Here is a 13,967-nt window from a genome sequence, read left to right on the forward strand (position 1 = left end):
TATTATAAATTTATATTATAGTATTCTGGGTTCTTATGCTGTTTAATAAACTCTGCCTTCTTAAGAAGACTTTTTGCTTTCATTTATCTGTTTCATTGTATGCACAAATCTATTTTAGAGCCTAAAATATGTTTACAATACCAAAATAAACTGTTTACCTGCTTGTGGCAGTAGCAGATGAAAGAGCTACAAAATTAAAGTTGTTTGTTCTAAGCAAAACATTTTAAATCTTGAAATATCAAGAAATCACTGACCTCTCTGTATCTATGAACTGTTTTTCATCTCTCAAAAAAGGTCTATTCTTATTTTGGAGAACTATTCTTTTATATTCACAATGCGGATGAATGTACTAAACAATAGAGCAGAATTTTACATACACTGTACATTGGTATTGTCTACATAATATTCTTCTTTTTATTTTACTTTTTGTAAATAGATTACAAGACTTCTGTGCTACAAGCTTTATACAACCAGTCCTTAGAAATTCCATGTGGGAACAATACGCCTCATTATATAAACCTAACAAATGCTTCTGTAACGTGGTTATTGGTAAGAAACATTTACTCAATAAAATAAGGGGAGAAGGAGACCTAAGTCCAAAGCTGCTTCACCAAGCCTGTCAGAATATATCTTATTTGTTATTTTGCTTTTTAAAATGGCTGAAAAATTATCATTAAAACTTAGTTTGCTCTGAAGACTGTGACTTTGGAAATCTGTAATCTTGAGGATCTCATGTGTCTTCCTAGATTACCCATGTTTAGGAGATATCTGATATGAACCAAAGCATCTCATATTCAAGTAACAGTAATTCTAAACTGCAGATAAAATATTTTCTGCAGATTCTAAACTGCAGATAAAATATTTTCAGTAAACATATTTAGGCAGCACTAAATATGTTTGCTGAAAATATTTCATAAAAAGTATCTAGCATGCGTGTTAGTGCTATATGGATATGGCTGTTTCTAATAGATTTTTATTTTGAGATATCAAATTTATATAAACTTCTTCATTGAACCTCTTGGTTTTTAGAGTTTTTTAAAAACCCTCCCAATTATTTAAAGGGCCCAAAAAGTCCAGCTCCATTCTTATTAGCATATAATCATACCACTACCATGACCTAGTCATCCAAAGGATGTGGGGGGGGAGGTCAATAGCTTCAAAAAACAAGTGTGTCTAGGCTATAAAGTATCATCCTTTATTTTAATGTGCATGAAATATGATCATACTTACATAAAAATGGATGGAGCTTCAATTACTCTGGTCATACCTAATAATTTGATAGCATTGACACATAATATTTGTCCATATGCCCCATATGCCCCATATGCCCCTGTCCATGAGCTGGCAATTCTATAATTTCTGTCTTTTCTGGGTGAGCATTTTTGGGTGGAAACAACTCAAATATTTTATTCTTGCATTGCAATTCTGCAAATTTCTACTTTATAGCAATATAGTTTTAATATTTACATGAAATTGCTGAATCAAATCATATTGTCATTAGGTCTGATTTGTCCTTTGAACTTTTAGAACTTTAGTAATGCAAAATATGTCTGGGAATTTTCAAATTGGGGCCAATGCCAAGTATTAATATTAGTCATCACTTCAGCCTTTACAGCGTCTGAAGCTTTTTGGAAACCATTAAACCATACACTGACTATTGTATAATTGTGTGGTCTCTGAGTTTGTGGGCATGCACAGAGAGAGAAACACACTGAGACACAGGTTCTCAAGAAAAAAAAAATCTTTATGCATTGCTTTAGCAGAGATAGCACTTGCAGACTATTCAGTACTTTTTTGTTAGAGAAGCTTGCTATTTTATTTCTATTTCTAAATAAACGTTCTAATTGTTGCTGAGAAGATATTAAAAAGAAAAAACATGTTTCCTTTTTTCATTCTGCAGTCCAAATCTATTTTATACCAGAATTAGTTAACAAAAGAGATATGTCCTAAAGTGAAATTTATAATAAAAAGGGACTGTTCTTGAGACAGATTGTGAAATATATAGTAGATGACGGGAAAGAGAGATAGGCTATCTAATAGCTAATAGCTCTTATAGGAAGGAAGGAAGAATCAGTGATTCACCTATTCTAGTTGTACAATAGCTATTATATCAGCACCTTCTATTACATTAAAAAGAAAGAAATGATGATAATTCATGCTTTTTCATGGCAATGCATCACTGACATATCTCCCATTTCTAGCAGAAAGAAAATGGAAATGAAGAGATCCTAATCAAGAAAACGTCCTATTACCTTCAAGGCTATACAACCAATCTCACTGTGTACAAGGACAGAATCCAAATGAGTTCAAAAAATGCGTTATTGATTTCTCCGGTGACAGTTATTGATGATGGAAAGAAGTTTGTCTGTTCAATTGCCACTCTTTCTGGAAGAATTCAGGAAAGTGCCACTCAAGTGAAAATATTTGGTGAGGAGGAGCTACTGTAATGGATTAAAAACTTAATCGATACTTTTTTTTCAAATGTTACTTTATAAAATCGACTTGATTCCCTTAAATGCTTGTTTGCTTAAATAACAGTATTTAACATTTTTCTATTTTGTACAAAGAAACTTCTTGCCATAAATTGGTAGCAGAGCACAATATGTCTCTTACTCATGATGTCATGTAATCACCTAAGACCACTGTCCTGTATATCGTTGATTCTCAAAAGTTTGAACATTGGATCAAATGCAACAGGATTATGTTAGATTTGGCCCAATAATATTTTTAGGGTTTTGAATCACAAGTATAAAAAATGTACATAGTTCAAGAACATGAAAACCCATTTGGTGGCAGTGCATATAATGAATATCTGGACCACTAGCTTAATATGAGCTAGTTAAATAGGCCAAGATAATCTTGGACTATATTAATGGAAGAATGCATCCAGATTTTGTACAATTCAATTCTACTCAGCATGTACCCAAGTTAAGCAAGATGCCAGCTTTTAAGTGAAAAAAAGTCAATCCTGGCATTGATGTTTGGCAGATTGCATTGTTTTCCTAAGGGTACTAATTGCTGCTAACTGTGTCCAGTTCTGGGCAAAAGCTGAAATGAATTCAAAGGAAAACTACTAATATATTAAGAGATTTGGAAATCAAGTCTTATGAGGAACAGTTGAAAAAGGATTAGGGCATTATTAACTTGTAATAAAACAAAATGAATAAGGAATATTATTGTGCTCTCACTTTATCTAAAAAGCTGCCATAAGAAAGAGGAGGCATATTATTTATGTGCTATAAATATCTTTTAATATTACTATCTGTTTCTGATTTTATTCTCACAGTGATTAAGAATATTATGTTGATTTTTATTGGTGCTATTACTTGTTTTTGTTTTCTGTTAGCCATCATTTGAATAATACAATGTTGAATCTGATACACATCTTAAACCAGGGGTGTCAAACTCAAGGCCCGGGGGCCAGATCCGGCCTGTGGGGTGATTAGATCTGGCCCGCAGGGCCACCCTGGAAACAGCGAAAGACTGGCCTGCGGTGCCTCTGCCAGCAAAAACAGAACTCGGGTGGGTTGCACACAGCCCTCTTGAGCTCTGTTTTCATTGGCAGAGGGTTACTTACAGGAGGCCGTTGCAGCCGAAAACAGAGCTCAGGAGCCTGTTTTCTCTGTCAGAGGGCTCGGGCCACCACAGGCACCCCTGACACGAGTGATGTCGAGCTGACCACACCCACTCTGGCCACGCCCACTCTGGCCCTCCGAGGTAAAATACAATCCTGATGCGGCCTTCAATGAAATCAAGTTTGACACCCCTGTCTTAAACAGTAGTGAGATTCAAATATTTTTACCACCGGTTTGGTGGGTGTGGCTTATTGAGCATGCTTTGCATGCGCGCACACACTTTGCATGCGCACGTATGCCAAATGTGCACTTTGCACAGGCGCAGAGGCATTTTAACTCAGCTCCCGCAAACCTGCACTCTCCTGGTCACTTCAGCAGCTGCTGCACAGCACTCTGCTGTGCCGCGCAAAACAGCTGTGCTTCAAATTCAGAGGATAAAGGTGAGTATGGGAGCCTGGGCTGGCAGGAGAGCCCAACAGCAGAGTGACGGAGAGAACTGGCTTGGTCTCTGCTGTTCATCGCCGCTACTGGCTCGGCAGAACCAAGCTGAACTGGTAGAATACCACCACTGATCTTGAAGTATTTCATCTTCAAGATCTTGACAACAGTGTATCTTGATTAATTTACCTAGTAAATATAGATGCAATATGTTTTTTTGAAGAGAGAAGTAATTTATTCATAGACAGAGAAGGATAAGAAGTACAGTGTTTTGATTAAACATGAACAATTCTTTCAATCAACTTCCAGAACGAATTCAATTAGTTCATGCAAATTGAAAATAAAGGTTAATAATATAGATCACTACTAACAAGCGGAGCTAAGCTTGTAGCCAAATTGAACTTAGCTGTGTTTCATGAACAATGATTGCACAGGTTCAGCTAAAAAAAAAAAAGATAAAGCAAGAATAATTAAAAGCCATTAGGCAAATGGAGTGTTATGATGTACGTGGAACTTTAGAGAAAGAGGGAAGAAATAGAAACAAAATAAAATTGGAAGAAAAACTAAAGATGCTGTAAACACTTGTCCCTTGTTGGTATTTTTCATTTTGAAAGAAAAACCATAGCTATATAAAAGAGGAAGGATAATTTAACTATGGAAATATCTGATCCTTCCATAATGACTTTAGTAATATTACAAATTTCATCTTTGGATAGTTCTTTCTTTGGACTGTTGATAGTGCAATCATTTAGATATATAATTTGGAACATGTTTACTAACCTAAAGTATGTACCAAATATATTGAGTGGGTCTTCTTCCAAGGGGAGCAATAATTGGGCTTTCAGTTTACAAAAAAATGGGAAGCAACACAAGAAATGTCCATTAGTGGACAGCCATTAATTCAGCAATAACTTTCCAGTCCATTGCAGATGTCACCATATAGTAAATTCTGATAGATATTACCAATTCATTATAACTTGGATAACAGCTTTTAGTGGGGGCTGAGGTACAAGATGTGGAAAATCTTGCAAACATACAGAAACCAATGGTCTTGATGGGCCATCAGGGTGGCTTAATGTGATTGGAAGTTAATAATATATAAACTATCTGCAGCAAATAAGAATATGAGGCAATCAGATTTATTGTGTGAAGTCATTTAGTGTGAACAAGGCAGTGTGGTTTATAAATCATGGTTTTGGCTTAGAAATAATATCTAAAGTTCTAAAAGAGACATTTCCCCCCATAACTCCACAAAAACCTGTAATGCAAACTTAGCAATATATACTGTGTGTGTGTATGTGTGTGTGTAATCAACCTGGAGCTCAGATATCGGATGAAGAGGCCTTTCCTAAAGGCCTTTTCTGAAGGCTCTCTAGCTGATAATAGAGCTCCAGATTGTTCCAGAGCTCTGAATAGGCTGCAGAGGCCTTCAGGAAAGTCTCGCTCGCTTTGCTGGACAAAGAAGTTCCTGAAAGCTTCTGATAGTGAAAAAGAGGCCAGGGGCGATGCACGCAAATGAGGTGAGTCAGTGGACAACCCCACCCACTCCTGAAAATAAGATGTGGTACCTTTTTGGGTGGGAAAAATATAAGACAGGGTCTTATTTTGGGGGAAACACAGGTATAATGAAAGAAGTCAGGGTTTTTTAAATAAATTTCTTTCCTTTTCTTTACTACGTTCTTATTTTTATTTCATTTGTATTTTTTCTTTGTTGCAGCATCATTTTTTTCTTTTTATCTATTTTTTTTAATTTGTATTGTAATGTTTAGTTTTTAATACTGTCATTATAATGCTTAACAAAATTATTATAAAATTCTGATATAAATAGGCAAATGCACCCACATACATGACACACACACACATACACACACACAGTATATATGTATATATATTTACATTAAAAAGTACAAATAGATTTCTTAGATGCTAAGCATCCAAGGCGATAGAAACCACAGGGTAGACTGATGAGAGATATTTTTGAAATTTGCTAAAATAACTTATACTAATCAGACAGTATATGGTATTCCTGATATCGCATACTCTTTAGATATTGATTTCATCTATGTTCTATTATTTTGAACACAAATTGATATTTTCAACTATAAAATAAACTAATGTTTGTTGTACAGAAGGTCATTGTGTGCTGAATTAAGTCCTGTATAATTTGTCTTTTCCCCCTCTTTGGTGCTGCAGCAAAACCAGAAATCTCTATTGCGTTCCATACAGATTCCAAAGGAAAGGTGGGTTAATTTATGTAAATGTTTGTGCAATTTTATATTATGCCTTGAAAGGAGCAAAAATTAGTTTTAAATGTTTTAAACTACTTTACAAGTAAATTGAGATTTTGTACATTTTGCTTAATAATCTTTATATGTTTTTCTGAAACTTGCCCTCTAATTTCTAACAGTTTCTTCTGCTGAAAAAAAACAACAACCTTCTGTTTTTTCCACTCATTCTTAGGATGCTCTAAAAAGTCAAAAGTTTGTACTTGGCTGAGAAAAGAAAACAGGAAGAAATAGAAGTCCTTCATCTGGTAGTGCCCTAGAAGGAAAAAATAAAAGTGAAAGAGAGGAGTCTTTTTTCCCAAAGTTTTTTTTTTACACATCTCTTCACGTGAGCAATGTGATTCCAGATTACAATATTTATGCATAGTCATAATTACACTTTCAACTTTCTTAATTAATATCACTTCAAATTATTATCCATTTGATGAATCTTTAGATAAATTTCTCTTTCATATTTCAGTTCATTAATTCAATATCAAAATCATTTCATCCTCACATATATTTTCAATTCTTTATCCCCTATTTCCATTTTCAGCTTACCACCTATTTTATGTTACCTTATGTATTGTTATCATCTATAACTTTCTCAAGACCAATATATAATTAGACAGTCAATGAAAGAAAAAACAAGTAAAAGTAAAGTAAGATTAATACATTTAGGATCCACGTGGTATATCCCCCCATCTGCAATATATCTTATATCTATTCCAGAAATATTCATATAATCATTTCATATTTTTTCTGTTTCCAAAATTTACCTACCGTATATGCCGGCGTATAAGACGACCCGGCGTATAAGACGACCCCCCAACATTTCCACTCAAAATATAGTTTGTTATATACTCGCCCCCTCTTCCGCACGCCTTCCACTTTTGCACTTTTTTTTTTTTTGAGGCACTTTTGTCTACCGTGGAAGCGAATCCCGTGAAGCCGAAAGGAGCAGCCAGCCTTCTCCCAGCTCCCAAGGAAGCGAGGCTCGCACCGCCCGGGCTCCGCTGAGGTATCCGGCTGGGGCTGTCAGGAGTTGTTACCGCTGGCGCGGCTCCACGCAGCTCCAGTCCCGTGTTGCCTCGGGAAGGGAAAGGCAAAAGGAAGAGCCGCGGCTTTTGCCTTTCCCTTCCCGAGGCAACGCGGACTGGAGCAGCGGAGCCACGCCAGCGGTAACAACTCCTGACAGCCCCAGCCGGATACCTCAGCGGAGCCCGGGCGGTGCGAGCCTCGTTTCCTTGGGAGCCTCCTTTCGGCTTCACGGGATTCGTTTCCACGGTGCGCAAAAGTGCCTCAGCCGCGGGCAGCCGCAGTGCTTCCCAATTACTATTTGCCGGCGTATAAGACGACCCGGCATATAAGACGACCCCCCCAATTGGAGGCATCTTTTTCAGGGCAAAAAAGTCGTCTTATACGCCGGCAAATACGGTATATAATTTTAATAAATTTTCATTCCCCTGCTTTTGATTATAATATAATTCATTCATTATAAATATTTTACATTCCCACATAATTCCTTCTAGTTCATTATATTTTCTATTTTCTCATATCCTTTGTATAATCAATTATATTTTCTATTTCATGTATACCACAAAGAAAATAAAATAAAATAAAAACAGAGTTAATTTCCCCTTTTACTTCCCTTTGACCAATTTCAACCTATAGCATTTATATAACCCTAATTCACACTTTTTTTTGAAAATTTTATTTGGGTTTTCACACAAAAAAACATAATACAAATAAAACATCTTTTTTTAAAAAATAGCATGGTCCTGGGTTATCACTTCTTCATACAGACACAAACTCAATTTCATGCTCATTTGTGTGTTCTATTCCATATCTTATAACTGTTTTTACATTTTCTACATAGTTTTTCCCCTCTTTTAATTTTCTCAACTTTATTTTGATTATCTCATCTCAATTCAAATCATTATATTTATACTTTTGTCTGTCCTGTTTCAGTTTCATATTATCTTTTCTCATTAAACAAATTTTCCCCTGTAGTTACTAATTGGAGTATGACACCTTTATATCTTTTAATTTTATCCATTCAACTCTTATTTAAGCTTCAATGTATACCTTTAAGATTATAACATTCAATATAATACATAACTTCCAATCGAATTCTGCTTGGTACATTCTTAAAATACACACTATATTCTTAAAAAGATTTTATATATATATATATATATATATATATATATATATATATATATATATATATATATATATCACTCATTCCATTCCAATTCAATTCTATCATTAATATTCATTAAAATCTTAACATCTTTAACATTTCTTTTCAATTAAGTATCATACTTCCTTGGGAACACTTATAAACTTTCCATAATTAATTCTTTTTTTTCCATATTTCTCTTCACTTATATTTTATAAATCATTCATAATTAAAATGTTCCCATCCTTTCCTAATTTAATTCTCTCATTCACTTTATTTCATTTATTTATAAACAAACATTCCACTAGATTACGATAAATATTTTATCCATCATTTTAATCATATTTTCTAAAATTATTTCTATTTGTAATATAACAATACTGTCTTATGTACCTTTGCAGAATCCCTTTTACAATTAAGTTTTCACCCATTATCTCTAAACAGGCTTATACTTTCAATTCTTATACCTTTTCCCTGTTTCTCTATATCTTGTTTCTGTCTTTTATAACTTCTTTTCCTTTCTTTCTTCCCCTTCTTCTTCTCCCTCCCCTTTTTACCCCCTTGTCTCTCTACTTCTAATTCTATCTTCTGTAATCCCCTCTTCTGTTGCTTTCTAATATTATACTTATTTTTCAAACTATTCTTTTTTTGTTGTTGTTGTTTCAAATCTTAAATTTTTCATTCTCTTTCCCCCTTTCCTTCCCCCCACATGAAATTACTCAATCATTAAAGTTGGCTCCTTCCTTGTCCCAGTCTTCTTGTTCTGCAAGCATTTCTTGTTGTTTCTCATAGTTCCAGATCTCCATTTCTAAGAGTTGAAATACGAAGCCAAAAGGATCTTTCCCTTCTTGTGCATCTTCTTTGTACTTTTTAAGTTCCATTTTCAGTTCTTCTAAAAGTGGTGCCATTTTAGACACTTTTAAACAACCACCCGATTGATTTTAGTCATTTAAATGCAATAACCAAAAATCCAAGATCACCAAATAATCCAAATAATCCAAAGCTATTTCTTCATGCTTCTTTTTTCCACTTTCTCTTCCTGGGGTTCTATTATTTTGTTGCCAAGTTTCAGTTAAATGTATCTTTTAGGAATCTTGTTGAGGTTTCACTGTAAATTCCTTTTAATTCCAGGTAGTCTCCTCCATTTTTCCAGATCCTGCCCTTTTATTCTTTTTCTCTCCTTTCCTGCTTTTAAAAGCTTTTAAGTATCCAGAAATCTTTATTATCCCTTTGACATTTTATTTTCAGCTTAAATGCCTATTGATGTCAAAATGGATTTTTTTTTCAGTTTCTTGCCTAATTCACACTTTTTAAACATAATTAATACCAAATTTTCACCCAAGTCATCATATTCTCTGTTTTCCTAATATCATTTAAATAGTCACTAGCATATTTTAGAATGAATATATATATATATATATATATATATATATATATATATATATATATATATATATGTATGTATGTATGTATGTATGTATATGTATATGTATATGTATATGTATATGTATATGTATATGTATATGTATATATATTCTTAAGTTTTCGCAGGTATTTATATGTATGGTATTCAGCTTTGTTTGGGTATCTCATCTGCCATCATCAGGCTTCTGTATTGTGTTCATCTGTGAGTCAGGATTTCACAGCTGTTTCTGTTTTAAATTTGGTGCTAGCCTACTGCTGTGCCAGAATGGTTTTTTCTTCATCCTGATTGGTTGGGAGTCTTGGTCTGTATTTATTGATCTTGGAGTTTGCTGTGTACTGCTTGATTGGTGTTTCTAATATCTTCTGTCTGTTTTGTAGCATTTTTTTTTTGTCTTGATTAGCTGGCAACATTGTGTTTCCTGTATTGGAGGCTTTTAGTGCGGCTTGGGTTTGGGTAAACAGACGGCTATCATTTATTAGGAAGCTAGGTTTCATCCATAGAGATTGAAAAAAGACCTGAAAGCATTAATAGAAGAGATGATTCCACCAGACTGCCAATTATCTGGAAGCCTTCACTCACAAACAAAAAAATCTCCACACCACCAGCCAGGCAAACACCTGGGCACAAACAGACTCCCCCTGATACCTCCAGCTCAAACACACCCCAAACAGGCACCCAGATGAAACCTAGCTTCCTAATAAATGATAGTCGTCTGTTTACCCGAAGTATTTTGTGCTCCAATAACTATATTTTCTACCTCAGATATCTCAACCAAATATTGCACAGATTTAGTAAGCATGTCTGTTACTGTGACAGTTTCCTTGATATTTCATCTTCACCTAAGCAACAATATCTTACTTGATAAAGAACAAGACTCTTGTGATTTTAAGCTCTGTCACAGAAGCAAAACCACATGGTAGACAGAACCACAGTGTTTTTTTTAATTTCCTTCCTGTTATGAACTATTTAAATATGGCATTTATGTGGCTTGCATGTTATATTCGCTGCATGTTATATTCAAGAGGATTATGGAGCAGGTGGTCAGATTTAATATCTGCAAAGTTTTGTGTCATTCTAACTAGTTGTACTCTTCTTTTCATTGTTATATATTTATGTACATCTGAAAATTTTATACACCATCGTCAATCATTACAACAGAATAGATTGCGATGAATAAACTTCAGAAGGGAAATAGAGGTGGAGGTAACCAGATGGATTGGGATGAACAGGAAAATAATATTTTAGCCTTCCAAATTTGTTGGGATTACAAACTACTTTTCATTGATAAAAGCAAGCCCAAGACTTGGATACAAACAATTTAAAAATTACAATAAAAGCTATTGTGCAATAAAAATACTCTTTAAAAATCCTTAAAATAATAAAACAGCTCAAAATCCAATAAAGTGAAAAGCCAACTAGAACAGCCAACCTTGGCAACTTTAAGCCTGGAGGACTTCAACTCCAGAATTCCCCAGCCAGCAAAGCTTGGAGCCCTGAACTAGAACATCGAAACAAAAACAAAAACAAAAAAACAATTAAAAAGTAGTTATAGTACCCCAAATAAACTAAAGTGGTATGACCATGAAGTCAATTCAAAGGAGATTTTCTTTATCAGAGGGATTAACCCAGATAATCAAGCTTAAGACAAAGGCAGACACACTATTTCCTTCTGTATACTATTTGTTTGAACTGCTGATTTCATTTCTGTTTATTTTTACTCAGGCACAGTTCACATGCGTGATAAAGAAGGCATATCCAAAGCCAAAACTTATGTGGTACATGGGTGGAAAGATTCTGAATGAAAAATCTGAAGGTAATGCAAAATAAATGTTCTAACTGGCACAACTAGTATAAAACAAATGCCCAACTATTAAATGTAGATGTCAACTTCTTCAGGAATAGTATGGGAAATTGTAATCCTTCTATTGGTTATCTCTTCCAATCAGTGCAGTTATTGGAGGGGGCAGAGAATACTGTAATACAAAAGCTGTTGAAAAGCTGCAGGTTCCATACTTATTTTTTAGAACATATTGCATCTATTTTTATTTCAGGGGATTATACATTTCCAAATATTTGTAATCTATGGATGCAATTGCTGTATACTCCCTACTTGTTAAGACATTTTACAAATAAAAATGATATATTATCCTGATTATGTAATTAAACATTTTACAGCTTGTTTTCAGGAACTTATTTATTTAATTATTGCTAGAGGAAGGAACATAAAGGAAAACCTGTTTTTAACCCTTTTTTTCTTTCAAAGGTTTATTAATTGAAAATAAAAATATTAACCGAGTAGGAAGTTTTTATGAGAGGACATCATTCTTGTCAATATGGAATATAACTCATTCATCCATTAATCAAGCCTTCAAATGCATGTCTGCATACCACTTCACTAGAAAGGACAGATGGAATTGTTCATCTAAAGAAATATTTATTCCTCATGGTAAGTCGCTTTTGGAAATTAGGGGCCATTTATAATCCAAGTGGTGTCTCATGCATATATGTTCAGTCAAACATGCTTTTGGCAGTGTGAACTCTGCAGAAACAAATAAAAATGCATGTCTTCATAGAAAGTATAGTACATGTGTTTCATCCTATTAAGGGAATTGTTGCATATTCAGCAGTTACATTGTTCGTTTTTTAATTGAACTGGCAACTATGTAAAGCTGAATTTGGAGGAAGTTTTAACTCTAGAGACTAACAGTTTACTGGAATTTATTTTTCAGTCAACAGCAATCTCAATTATGCTCTTGCTGATAGATAGTATTTCATCCCAGCATATATATAAAGGTTGTGCAATATATGAAGGTTGAATAGTCTCAATATGTGCTGTGTTCGATGAATGCAAATGCAATTGAGGAATTGAACATAAGAAAACTTCAAGTTGGATAATCACAAAACTTCCTTAACCTCCATATTTATAGCTGGAAATCTAAAGGGGGAATGATTAAGTAATTGGCTTGTCTCTAAATTCACCTCTTTATGCAAAAAGGGGCTTATAAATCAGGTTCTTTTAATTGCATGTATAGCTGTAGCTACATTATAACTTCTCTTCAAGTCTCCATCTGAATGCAAACAGATTGAGAAGAAACAGCAAATGTGCTATTGTGCACTTTCTTTTTTCAAGCCATTTTGAACTTTCCATGAGTTCAACTAGAGATCTGAATTTTTATTTTTATTAATCTAGTGCAGGGGTGTCAAACTCATGTCGTCACAGCTGTATCACGTGATGTATTGGGACTTTTTTTCCCCATTGCTAAACTGGGCATGGGCACGGCCAGCATGTGACACATCTGGTCCGTGGGCCAGGAGTTTGACAGCCGTGATCTAGTGCATTATAAATTTCCTTGCTCACCTGGTGGGTTTCAAAAAAGGCAAGGGAAATTAGCAGTTGTCCCATTAGATAATTTTTAAAGATTGCCCAGATGGTTTTTACTTATAATTCAGCCTAACTTCAAATTAGGTTCCAATGTACAATTTCTTTAATTGTCCTTCTCTTGTTTGTATACAGCTACAGATAAATTTAACCAAATGCAGTTGTTTTATCTGTATCTCAAGTGTTAAGCATTGATCAAATGGTACTTGGTATCAATTTAAATATATATGTAATATTTTAAATTTTTGTTTTAGTAAGTTACACTACTCTGTGTAAAACAGTGTTTCCCTAAAAGCCATCATGCTTTTCTGATTTTAAATTTAAATTTTATTAATTATAATTTAAAATGCATAATATTTCTGGGTTTCCTTGAACATTAAAGTTATTCTGTATTCCTTCAATTCTATTTTCATTTCATTATGTTATCTATCAGTGGGAATGCTATATTTAGAATGAAAACCTATTATTTGTAATACTTTATTGGTTTCTATTATTTTATTTTATTTACTTAAAACATTTATATAGCCACCCATCTTATAACCAACAATATCATGATGCTGTTCTTAAGGATTATCCACTCTCTGAACTGGTTATTTTAAACAGGATTTCAGAATACATCATTGGCATATTCAGAATTCATTAGTCACATTCCTGCCATTTCAGATTCACCCACAGAAAGTAAGTAGTTGTTTATTGATTT

At 34.1% G+C, this 13,967-nt stretch overlaps 1 protein-coding gene across 1 annotated transcript in view; it reads left to right on the forward strand.

The window, feature by feature from the left end:
• The window catches only part of CD96 (CD96 molecule), a 42,962-nt gene that overhangs the window by 11,309 nt on the left and 17,686 nt on the right, over positions 1-13,967 (forward strand). Inside the window, exons 3-8 of the mRNA XM_087966540.1 lie at positions 437-549; positions 2,202-2,427; positions 6,207-6,253; positions 11,611-11,701; positions 12,152-12,334; positions 13,871-13,945. Coding sequence (XP_087822666.1) covers positions 437-549; positions 2,202-2,427; positions 6,207-6,253; positions 11,611-11,701; positions 12,152-12,334; positions 13,871-13,945 — 735 coding nt within the window. The remainder of the gene's footprint in view (positions 1-436; positions 550-2,201; positions 2,428-6,206; positions 6,254-11,610; positions 11,702-12,151; positions 12,335-13,870; positions 13,946-13,967) is intronic.

Source organism: Notechis scutatus, chromosome 5 (genome assembly GCF_049901735.1).
Source record: "Notechis scutatus isolate UNSWTSFEM ecotype Mainland chromosome 5, rNotScu1.2, whole genome shotgun sequence".
NCBI lineage: Eukaryota > Metazoa > Chordata > Lepidosauria > Squamata > Elapidae > Notechis > Notechis scutatus.